General features: G+C 37.2%; 1 protein-coding gene across 5 annotated transcripts in view; it reads right to left on the bottom strand.

Annotated features, from left to right (window-relative positions):
- The window catches only part of DLG2 (discs large MAGUK scaffold protein 2), a 973,962-nt gene that overhangs the window by 264,710 nt on the left and 696,265 nt on the right, over positions 1 to 12,987 (bottom strand). For all 5 annotated transcript variants that reach the window (XM_041483662.1, XM_041483665.1, XM_041483666.1 and 2 more), the window contains one exon: positions 5,543 to 5,679. In XM_041483662.1, coding sequence (XP_041339596.1) covers positions 5,543 to 5,679 — 137 coding nt within the window. The remainder of the gene's footprint in view (positions 1 to 5,542; positions 5,680 to 12,987) is intronic.

A 12,987-nucleotide genomic window follows, 5' to 3' on the forward strand; every position in this document is an offset into this window, starting at 1 on the left:
AGTAAGACATCAAAGTGTATACAGCATGCAATCTTCTGAGAGGCTGAATTTTTGTGCAGAATAGCTGACTTAATTCTGAGTGGGTAGAATGGGTACTGCATGCCAACTTTCTGGATCTAAGAAGCCAATTTAAGTAGCATTTAATTAAGGGGAAAAAAAATCCCTTAAGGCAAATGTTAAAAAAGATATTTATCTGAGTGGTCAGTTTAGTCACAAAGTTATATGTTTGAGACAAAAAATGCTGTGACAGGAGCCAAAGGAAAAGAGTCAGAAAGAAAAAGAGCATGGAATAAATGGAGCTTTTCTAATGGGAAAAGTTACATGCAGTGAAAATTTAAAAATGCAAATAGCATCTGAAGAAAAAAAAAATAGGAAAGCTTTTTCTTTAAATAGAAAGTATGTGATATAAGACATACTGGTAACATGAGAAATGAATAAGGGAACGAAATAAAATAGCAGTAGAGAAGGAAATTAAAGATAAAAGTCCAATCAAAGAAGCTATTTGAGTGATGGGGGAAATCAATAAGAAATTATGTCAAAGAGATATAAAAAGACTGGGGTGTTTTTTTTTTCCCCTAAATAGCATAATCAGGGAAAGGAAGTATAAACCTAAGCAAGAATGTTTTATTTGTTTTATTTCCTAGATACTGGAAAATCAAAAGCCCCAAAAAGCAGCTAGAAAAGCTTAGAATCCCCAAAATGACTTTACAAGTGCTCTAAAGAATAATTTCATTCAGAACAATATAAGCTGATATGGGAGTAAGAGCTCCGGAGGAACAAGTCTGTCTTATTTAATTTTCTTTTTTTAAAGGGGATTTGTTCATTTCCTCTATTGATTTAGGCTAAGAAAGATTCAATTCACTGAGTGAATGAGACAAAGGGGTGATCTTTACCTTACCAGTGGTAATGTTTGCTTTTCTGTAATATTCAGCTTTTCATTCAGACAGTGGATTTTCCTGGGTGAACATCTACCAGTAAACACCTGCAACCTGCCAGCTGTAAATCTAGGATGCTGATGGCCTTTTTCAATACTCACTCACTTAAAAGGCTGCAAAAAGTGGGATGCTTTCCAGTGCTGAAGAGTAATGATTTGTACAAAGGATATAAATCTGTTTGCACTAACTAAATACTTACAATCCCACGGACTTGTGAGTCAGTTGCACAAGTGCAGGGCTGTTTTATAAAAGATGATCCCACAAAGACAGCCAAAATCACTTTAAAAAACACCTCTGATCAGAACCAAATGCTAATCTGGATGCATATTGAATTACATGCTCTGATTTTATGCACTTTAATAAAAATGTGATCCTGCATTAATACACAGGCTGAAAGAAACAGATATTGGTAGGGGACCCTATAAGGAACACATCAACAATTGCACAGTCACAACCCCAATGCAGTCCTATGAAATTACCAGAAAATAACTTTTTCCAGAAAGGAGACATACATTTCTGAAAAGGAAAGTGACTCCTGTTTCTTCCTCCTGTTTTCATCAAGAAAACAGAATCAAATTAGGCCTCTTGTTATATTTAATCACTGATCTCTGTGACTACATGGGCCAAATATGCAATGGTATTTTGGCATATGGGATGTATTTTAGAAAAGCTAATAGTTATAAAAGATTAATAATAACTTACATTTTCCTTTAAACCCTCATGGTTTTAGCATTTTCCCTGAAAAATGCCTTGCTTCTAGCTATTAGTGTTGTTATGTACTAGTAAAATCTAGTACCAGTTTTATACTGATTTCTCATTTATTCACACTGTAGATAACAAACTTGTCCAAAGTAAGATGATGGTATGAGATAAAAAAAGTAATTATTATCTAGGCTGTAATAACTGAAACCACTTTTCAGTTTTTCTTGATCATCATTAGTAGTGATCTTGAAGAGGTGAGACATGCATCATGTTTGGCGGTGACCCTTCATTTCACTGTGAGATACTTGAGGGCAGGGCTGCCACAGACTGGAAGAAGGACCTGAAGAAGACTTTATGATGATCAGCAGGAAGAAACAGTAAATCCTGCTCCAGGCACAGGCTCACTCCCATCAATAGCACAGGCTGGGCACTGACAGCCTGGCAGCATCTCTGTGGAAAAGTGCTTGGGGCTCCTGATGGATGGCAAGCTGGGCATGAGCCAGCTGTGCATCCCAGCAGCAAGAAGGTCAACAGCATCCTGGACTGGATGAGCAGAGCAGAGGCTGGAGAATGAGGAAAGGATTATTCCCCAGCAGTTCACACTCATTAGACTGAACCTGGACAATCTGTCCAGTTGTAGTTCCTGCACTACAGGAAAGGTAACAAAAGAAGGCAAGAGCTATGCTACTGAGATGGCTGGAGATGCAGCACTGACCTGCTGAGGAGAAAATGAGGGATCTTGGCACTTTCAGCCTGGAGAAGGGGTTCCTCTGAAGACAACTATTAACAGACCCCCAGTGCTTATAGGAAGATCATCAAGGCAAAACTATGCTTTTTAGAATCACATGTGGTAACAGGATGAGTGACACCAGGCAGATGTTGAAACAAGAGAGGGCCAAACAGGTTATCAGGAGAAATATTTTTCTTAGGAGTACAGCTGAACTGTGGAACAAGTTTTGAGATGCAACTGGATAAATCCCTGAGCAATCTTGTCTGGCCCTATAACTGACCCTGAATGACCATGGTGGTCTGTGATGCTCTGTACATGCTTTACTTCTGCTCCTTTCCACTGAAGACAGAAGCCGAGACACCACTGCAGTGGGATTCTCACCACTGGCCTTACCACCAGCAGAAGGAGGCATTACCACTAGAACACAGTGAGGGAGTATTTTTCTCCTAGCTGTAAGTCTTCAGAGAAGAGCTCTGGTCTTTTCCTTTCATACATACCTAGAAAAAACATTCAGTTTTTGGTTTAAACACTCATGCTTTCACCAGTACTTTTCCAAACAGGTACCTCGGGATTACTGTACAATGGAGCATTGTCCTGTGCAAATGCTCAGGTCACTAAGTCTTAAGTGCAAGCTTAGTGCCACAAAAACATGACTGCAGAACATGCCCTTGTACAGATTTCACAATAATCACAATGTATTATTTACATAATGCATCTTCAGAAATCCTTAACACACTATATGCAATCTGCATTTAATAACAGTAGAGTCATCAAGCTGCAAAATGCTCAGGTGGCCCCTTCTTGTCTTAAATTTCAATACTAGTTTTTGTCTTGCTTCTACACTTTCATCACCTCTTAAATTTATATTCATTTGATTTGCACTTCAGGATCTGAAAGCATTTCACACATAATTATCAGAATACAGATACAAAAATTAAAAAAGCTCTCCAGCAGCTGCTGAGAATTCCAGAAGGATGACAAATTCTTTTAAATTCTGTAGAGAATGATGGAAAAAACCAAAGATCAAGAAAGGATGCATTACTGAGAAGGAAAAAAACCAAAAAAGAGGAAGTGTTCAAACATATAACCAAGAAATCAGTGAAGCAGAGGTAGGACCATATAGAAGACAAGGGTAATAATCTGTTGAAACACTGCCAAAAGAAAGTAATTAATTTTTTCACTCACTATTCATAAAGGAACATGAAGTTAATGCTATGAACTGACAGATAATTTACAAATTAGGATAGAAAAATACTGAAGGTACAGAAGTTACAAACAAATCAGGTTGTCTAGGTGGAGAGAATCAAGAAACATGGCTGCAATCTGCATGAATTTTAGAAACAGATGTTGATCTTGTAAACGTATCTCCAAATACGTAATGATTACGGTATACAAAGAGCAAGCTGACTAGTATTTTCTTATGCAACAGGGAAAAGTTTGGTCTGGAAGTACATAACTAGAGGAGAGCAATACTTGGAATGATTTTTTTTACTCATTTCCCATACAGTGATAAAAGGAGACAACACTTCATAAAGAAACAGTCCAGAGTGAAAGGAAAGAACAACAAAGACATCAAACGTAATACAAATGACCTCTGGTCATTTTCAGAAGTATAAAATTGTTACAATAAAGAAACATCTATATCTGACTGCAGTGAATCACAGGTTGAAGGCTGAGATGCTTAATAGACTACTCCCATAAAAATCTGAAAAGAATGAATTTATGCACAGTGGTATAGAAAATATTTCTATTTAAATTAGTTCTAATGAAATTCCACTGGAGAGGGTGAATGTGGAGGGTTTGCATCTATTTGACTTCCTTTTATGTAAGACATTTACTACCTCATGTGAATTGGAAAAAATTAAGAGTAAAGTAACAAAAATTACAGATAACACAAAAACTGCAAGGAAATCAGGGTAAAAAGCAACAAAAGCAGCTGAACAGAAGCAGATTTGCAACAAGCTGCAAAATAACTGAAGTGTAGATTTGGCAAATAAAAATATACACTTCTGCACCAAAATAAGTCGAAACTTCATCATCCAACAGTGACTTGAATTTCACTATGCTGAGATTATGCAAAGACAAAATGCCAAAGGAATTTTGAGTCCTAATTTCATTTTGCTCTGATTTTGCTAACACCAGTTGATCCTTAAGCTGTTTTATCTACCCATTTGGGTTAATTAAAAAAGACAAAGAGTCACCAACCCAGCAACCAAGTGCTTTTCCAGTTCTGTTTAGTACTCTGTCATAAAATTAATGGCCATCTTCATATGTGACTGGAACAGAGTGTCCCTAGCCAAATAAAGAAAACCTCAGTTAGGCCCAGCTTCACAGGCAGCAAGAAAGGTTGAGGCAATTTTTTACTGCTTAAATATCACATCACAAAATAGGGCTAATGCAGTACAAGGTTTTTTTTTTCATTGCACTTATTAAAAAAAAAATTCTCTACCTGCTGAAATCTCTCCAAATGCATTGACATGAATACAACTTGACATAGATTAACTTGTGCTCATTCATCAGGGTCAGGATTTCCCCCTCAGTGTTGAATTAAACAAACTCTGTGAGTGGAAAAGCATTATTGATAAGAAACAATGAACCAGCATGGCACAGAGCAGGAAGAATTTCCTGAATTGAGTTCCATCTGAAGAATACACTTCCTCAAGGGAAAATTTGGAAAACGTTTGGGGTTTTTTAAAACATCTATATGGAACATCTAGATAAAGCCTTCCTACAGGTACTGAAATGTAAGTAGTAGTCCACTGAGAGTTGCTACATGGGAGTCATTTACTGGCATGTTTTGACAGCTTTCAATTTGTGTACAACAAACAGTAGAATCAGTACTACCTTAACAAACACTTTGTCTAAAATCTTTTAAGATTTATGGTCTATTTTCACTTGCTGCTTACGTGCATAAGACATTTATTCTCTTCTCTATAAAAGGTTTGTCAAAGTAATACAATGCACTGCCTTCATAAAGTGTCAGTTTTCCAGAGAATTTTTTTTTTTTGCTCCAATAGCAGAAAAATATTTTAAAAATGGGCAAAATTCAGATGATGGAAATACAATTATTATAGCAGTTGTTTTGGTTACCTCCAGAAAGATGTATGGTGAATGAAAGTCCTTCTATGAAACATTTTTCAGCTAAATAAATGGGATTTAAATTTGTCATACTTACCATAAGAAGTCTATCTCCAACCTGCAATCTCCCATCTTTTTGTGCAGCTCCCCCGTCAATAATCTTAGTGACATAAATGCTGTTGTCCCCAGGGATGTGTTGGTTTCCCACCCCTCCTGCAATACTGAATCCTAGACCTGGAAAAGATATTGCAAACAAAACATTAGCAATACAACATGTAACACTAAAGAGAAGTGGAAAAGTAGTATATACAATGCAAATTTTTTTTTTTTTTCAGAAATAAAAATAATATACTCTTTCACTTTCCCTGAAAGGTCAGGGAAAAACTAAAGCAAGGAAATTCTTTGCCATTTACAATTACAGAAAGGTAGAGACAAAAATAATTGAACCAGTGACAATTCTGTACACCATCTTCACTGGGGTCCAGCGCAGCCTACATCAAGAAGTTATGGCTCAGCTTTCCATGACCAGCATGAAAACACTGAAACTTGGAGTTTGTTTTGTTAAATATTGCTAGAAAATACATCACCATCTATCAGAACAAAATGAAAGGTGTTCTGATTGTCCACACAATTTGAAAAATACTTGGAGAGGTCTAGCACAGGTTTTGCAAGTTCATGTAGTACCACAGTGAAGGGTCAGTGAAAATAAAAGTGAAAAGGTGTAGATGTTTGATTTAAAGTGTGGGTTTTATTCTTAGGACACAAATCTGTGGCTATGGACGCATAAAGAAAGCAATAGTCCATTGTAGATATATAACTCCTATGCAGTGGTCTGTGAAATTCCTAGATAAACACTCAAAGACCCAAACTTTGTAACAATGTCAATAATACATGCCGATATGATTAAAGGAAGGCAAAATAAATAGATGTTGGGGGAAGAAAAAAATACCCTTTTCCCCTTTTCCTGTATTTCTTACCCTCTGACACATTGCACATACACGCAAATCATTGCTTTAATTTTTAGGAACAGTTTTATATCTCAATCAAAGAAAAGACAGAAATTACTGTGCTTGATTTCCACAAAAATTAACTTCATACAGCTAATTTTTCAGAGATTATGTAGCTAATGGGAACCCCCATCTGAACAGAGAAGCTGTTTCTGACAATACCCTGCTTAGATTATTGCTCCAACTAGGGATTTCTCTTATAGCTGTACAGAAAAACAGTTATATCTATTTAGAGAGTAATCACTGGTTTTATCTATGAAATCTATGCTGTTCACTCATTCCTAAAAGAAACATGTTGATAATTGCTGTAGCCTGAGCAGTAAAATGCAGTAGTAAAAAGTGAGTTGCCTGAAATCTGGCATTTCATCACAAACTCAAAAGGGACACTGCTTGGGCAATAAAAATTAAGGGACAGTGTATATTTAATGCACACAACATTTTTAGCAGCTGTATGAGTACAGAGATAAAAGAAGGTTTTGAGTGAATTAAATATTTAATTTTTTTCCCCCATTATTTTCATTCGATCATTATTGTAGCTTCAAAAAGATGTGAGGTCAGGTACCATAATGGACTATTTAATGGAATGTGCCACACCAGTAAATTACAAAAAGAAACCTTTGAATTTATATCTCCATTGAAACAGTACTTAATTAATTGACTATTAACAATACACATGAAGTTAATTCAGAAGTATAGGGTAATTAAAATAAAGCTTTATTGAATTTCCAGCTAAAGCTGGCAATCACTCTTATTTATGTGCTACTGTCAGTACACGGATAAAAGGTTCATGATTTTTTCAGCAGGAAAAGATTTTTCCTGGGATTGCTATCAAAGAAGAGAAAATATATTCTAATAAAACATTAAGAATGTAAATTTTCTTTAAAACACTAGTTATGGACAAGGAACAATGACTGAATAATATTTTGTGGTGACATAATTGTAATCAATTTGATCTAAACCCCATCTGTATAGGCTTCTACCAGTAAAGATCTGAGAATATTCCAGAATGCTGGTGGGAGCAAATGAGTGGGCTAGATCTCAGTCAGAGAGCTTTCCTCAGCCTCACTGCTCACCTAAGGCATGACCGTGGGAAGAACAGGTTGTGGTGCACTCCCATCACCTCCTGTCCCCTTTATTGGCACTGTACAGGTGTAAAGGGCAGGGCCATTTCTGCACACACTGCTGGTCTGCACTTTGCACAAAGTGGGCCCTAATTCAGCCTGGTCCTGCTGCAACACAAGCAAGTAGTAGCCAAGACAATCACCTGCATTTCCTGCAGGGCTGAGTGGTGGGCTTGCCTTGCTGTCTGCATGGTTGCAGCACAATGTATGTATGAAACTGTCAAACAAAAGAGCACCAACACAAACTGCTTACATTGCAAAAGCGAAGCTTAAAATAATGGAAGGAGTAACTTTTTCTACTACAGTTTACATAAAATTTAGATGTGATACAATATGGGGGCTGCATTGCATTTGTAAGCAAGGTCTGACTTTGGGCATCCAAATAACCAGCAGTGATTATACAAAGGTTTAGAAGAGCAGAACAAGGTGGGGTAATACTGAGGGGAGCAAAAGGAGAGTGGGTAGGAAAGAAAACTGAGGAAGAGAAAAATTTTCCATGTCAATCAATAATGAATTAATTTCACTGCTTAATCATACTTGCCTTCTTTAAAAGATTTCTTCTTGGAAGGAACAGGGAATGGAACAATGCCCCATTTAATTTTATTTAAATTACTTCTGCTAATTGCTAGGGCACATGGAAACTACACTACACAAAAACTTTTGGGTGGGATTCATGTGGCCAAATGACATCAGACAACTGTGGTTATCATTTATACCGCCTGTATGATAAATGAAAATTCATTAAGAGCTTTTAAAATATGATTCATCTCATCTCAACAAGACATCTGAAAGAGATGAGGTGAATCATACTTTTGGGTTTCTGAAAGGCTGGGGTCTGGATGTGGGAAGAGGTGTGTGGGAAGATCAGTGCTATGAAAGTGCACAATCTGAGTTCATTTTGACTGAAGGTTTCTATTTAAACACTTTGGAAAGATTTGCTCAACCCTGGTGTGCATCTCTGGTCACTCACTACATCAAGTTAGCTTTACATCAAATTCTTACTCTGTTTTAAAAGCAGAGAATCAACCTGTTCCAAACAATGGAACAAGATATGTTTTCTAAATGGTATTTTTCATAACGCAGCATATTTGATTGCAGAACCTTTTCCTTGTTGATTCCTTTGGTTATGAAAACATTTCCATCAGAACACAGATCAAGAGTTGATCACTTCCTCTTTGGCTGACATACAATCTGCTTCACAGAAACAGCTGATCTTGGAGAGAGTGCTCAAATTCCTCACAACAGAAATTACATGGGAGGCTAAATTCAGAATGGAGTCGAGGAAGAAATGTTATATGATGATGGTGGTGAGGCACTGGCACAGGCTGCCCTGAAAAGTTGTGGATGCCCCATCCCTGGAAATGTTCAAAGCCAGGTTGAATGAGTCCTTGAGCAACCTGATCTAATGCTAATAAGTAACAGGTTTGGAACTTAAAGACCCCTTCCAACCCAAACCATTCCATGTTTCTGTGATTCAGTGAAGAAGAGACTACTTCAAGAGGAGAAAAAGTGAGAACTGGATTTAACACTGGTGCACATCTAAGTTAAACTCAGCTTTGTTCAAAATCACTGAAAAGGCCCTTCTAAGATTGACTCAATGAGTAAACTAGGAAAGTTGAGTTGAACCTAATTTCCTTTCATTTCCACTGGATTTGTAAAATTTGTTTGTAAAATTCACTTGCCTTTGGTTTCCACAAATGCTGATAACTGATTCTGTGAATAATAATGTGCAATAATCCCATGAAAAAAGCAGACGATTCTGGTATCAGAAAGAGGAAAACGGACAGGGACAAAAGCTATTCCACCAAAACTGGAAACTGCAGAAAAAATGCTACTATTAATAAGTTGAAGATATTTAGTAGTATCTTTTCCCGGGATTATTAGCAAGAACATATTAAAATATTTGGCTATTTACACCTATTTTGCATTATTTGCCATACCAGATACATGTTTTAAATATATCACTAAGTTAGTAAAACAATATGTTCTAACTATTTTTCTAGTACAAGTAGGCTTGGAGGCTCCCCATATAATTAGTCCAGCAAAGCTGGACTAATAAACATAAATAATAATAACTAAAAGTAATAAAACCTCTGTTAAAGACACAGTGGGTTAATTACACTGCAGGCATACCACTTTGCAGTAACCAGAGAGGGAGCCTAAAAGATCAACTGCAGCTATGCAAAGTCAGCTTTCTAAAGAGAAGTGAAGTTAAAGAAAGTCAGAATGCCAGAAATGGATGTTGCATATTGCTACTAAACCATACAGAGAACCAAGCTTATTTTAAATCAGCAAACAGATTGAGGATTTTAAAACAAAATCCAACATGACTTTCACAGCTCCCAGTAAGGGGAACCCAAAGAAAGCACCATTTAAGTCATAACCTTAAAATATAGTTAAAAAGTGCTTGATTTTCAGGTAGTTAACCAAAACAGTGTGCTTTAGAGAAATAAAACAGGTAATTCCTAATTCCTGGCTATACCACAGTACACCTTGCCTCATAACTGATCTGCGAGCATAGACTTAGTGAAACCACAACAGGCACAGGACTTTCAACAGAAATATTATCATATTAACAAACAAAATGAACGAGAATAGGAATGTAAATACTAGAAGAAAGACCAAAGGTTAGAGAAATCACATGCACTGACAGTACAGAGTATTCCAAGCAATAAAAATCAAAACGAGTCATTTCTGTCAAGCCTGGACAGAATGTCTGGACTCTGTAAGACCTTTGAACAGGTGTCTTGCCAGCAGAAGACCCTCTACCATGACAGTGGGATGTTGGCCGCAAGATTGCAGCATGTGACATCTGCCATTCTCTTGCCTGCAAGCCTAACAGGGAAGCAGATCATATCAATAAAAATGTGTGTTTACTAAATGAAAAAAATCAGCACATGAGCAGCCACCTTGTGGCTTAGACACTGAAGAAAGGAGTGTTCAGTATAAAGGACCACCCATAACAACAGTAGACTCCTAGACGGTATAAATAATTTACCCAAAAATCTGTCAGTTCCCAGTTGCCAATCAAGAAAATGCCGAGATGTGGTAAGGGTTTGATGTCCCATGTCCTTTGTGTCACACACATGTGATCCAGACCACCCAGCACATGCACCCTGGGGGATGTGGATGAAACAGAGAGTGAATAAAATACATGAAAGGGAGATCATAAATGGTTAACTTACTCAGGGAATTCATGAATAAATGTCACTACCCTTCCCTATACATTCTCTCATTGCTTTTTGCCACATTTATTTTCTAAAGGTGTGAAACAAACTGATTTGCTCCAGAGCACTGTGTGCATTCAGATTTTAAGAAACTGTTTCATGCAGCAAAACAGAAAGTACCACCAGAAAGGACTCCCAGCAAGCTGCCCCACTGAGGCCCTTCCCTGAAACTGCAAGCCTGGCTGCTCTGTGGCATATCACACATCAACCATGCTCCTGCAAATAAATGGAAATGGCAATGAGGAGCCCAGTGTGAGGCAGCCACTTCTACAACACAGCAACAAAAGATGTAGCTTGTCAAAATTGTCAAACCTGTAACAATGAGGTCCAATCCAGGTTTCTAATTAATCAAATTCCACTTGCAGGGAGGAAAGGAACATGGGTAATATAGAATGCTTTGACTGACATAATGATTGACTTGTTTTGACAGGCAGCACTGTTATGTCCAGTTTATATGAGTAAACAAACTATAAAAATGTTAATTATAAACAAAGGAGTACCAGGGAATGTCTCCCCATGCCCTTTGCTCAAGCCTCCTGTTGCCAGTTTCAGCTTTCCTGGAGGACACATATAGCACATATTTACAATCACACCTCACAACTGTGGACGATTAATACACTTGTTATAGCTGTGACTTATGACTATTGTTCTTTATTGACAGCAGATTCCTTTTTTATTTGGTGCATACAAAAATAAAATACATCACAAAAAAACCTCTAAAGTTTGTGTCACAACAATTACACAATGTTACAAAGAGGGACCAATCTTCCTCTACAGAGCTCTGAGCTCTCTCTTTCTTTGTCATCCTATGAATCAGTTCTTGAGAAACTATTAATCCCAAGTACATGAAGTCACTTTATCTCATCTCCTTCACGTTGTAGCAGTAGAATCAAATATCAATTTATTTGAGTGAGTTCTTATAGCAATTCTTATGCCTGATGCAAGTGACATCTTATGCCACAAGGACTTATGTGAATAAAATTTGACTACATTTTGTTCTGTGGATGAAAAAGTCAATCTAAAATATGGTATGATTCATAAAACTTTTACTAATATTCATAACATATTTAAAAGCTGTCTAATTTCATTGCCATTGTTAAATCCCTGCTCCCAGATGACTTCAGAGGGCTCTTTTTGTAACTAGCAATTGGACAATAGCCTAGACCACAAAGAAGGCCCAAGTCCCTACACATCTAACACAGCATGTTGTTATCTGGTGTTTCTTTCAAATGGCCTTGGGTTAAAAAACTTCAAGCATCTTTCTTATTGTTTTGACATTTTCTTTCAGAAATATCTAGTGTTTCAGGTTATTTCCCAGTTGATGCCAGATAGAATAAAAATGATGTACAATGCCACTAGGTAAGAATATTGTCCAAAACCACCTTACACAAAGTGAAAATTATTGTTCCCCTTACACTGTGTGTCATTATATATTTGTGCCTTCAGGTATTTAACCAACTTTTTTTACACATTTCCTTTGTTCCTGCCCACAGCCATTTTTATAGTTATTATTTTCATTAATCCCTACACTCTGGCTCCCAGTGCATCACCTCTCCATTCCACTGAAGCAATAGGGATGCCAGATTTCAGCACAGCCTCTGCTCAGGATCAAACTGAACAGCACACACAGCACTCCCACTGAGTATGGCCAGTGTGTTCACACAGAGGCTATGGCTGCAAGGCATCTGGGATTATACAGCAGGCAAGGAGAATTGCTGTACTGCAAATGATCACTGATACTCTTCTGTATGGAGACAGATTTTGGTTGAGGTTTTAACAGAAATTAAAAAGTAAAATTTTTCATCTTATTTGCCTTTATCTGCATAAATTTTTAGTTCTGCGAATTCAAATTTTCAAAGTAAACTACAATAGTATAGTTGGTTCTAATTTTAACTATTCTTGATTTAATAAAACGAAGAAAGATCATTGACATTTAAAACATTATAGTAACACAAACTTGCTGCACAGCCTAGTGCAATAATGTGCAGAGGTGTGTCCTTGATTCTTGATGAAAGCAGAGATATTGATCTCACTGAGATTAAAATGGCTTCAAGACACTGCTGCATATGTACACTCATACTATCACAAAGTTCTCTGAAGGACTGAAGGCTTGGAAAAATGGCAGCCTGCTAAAACTCAGAGGAGAGACTGTGGTGGTAGCTGCTGTCTGGTGGTGGAGGGTTGGCA

Source organism: Pyrgilauda ruficollis, unplaced genomic scaffold (genome assembly GCF_017590135.1).
Source record: "Pyrgilauda ruficollis isolate IOZ18807 unplaced genomic scaffold, ASM1759013v1 scaffold60, whole genome shotgun sequence".
Taxonomy (NCBI): Eukaryota; Metazoa; Chordata; class Aves; order Passeriformes; family Passeridae; genus Pyrgilauda; species Pyrgilauda ruficollis.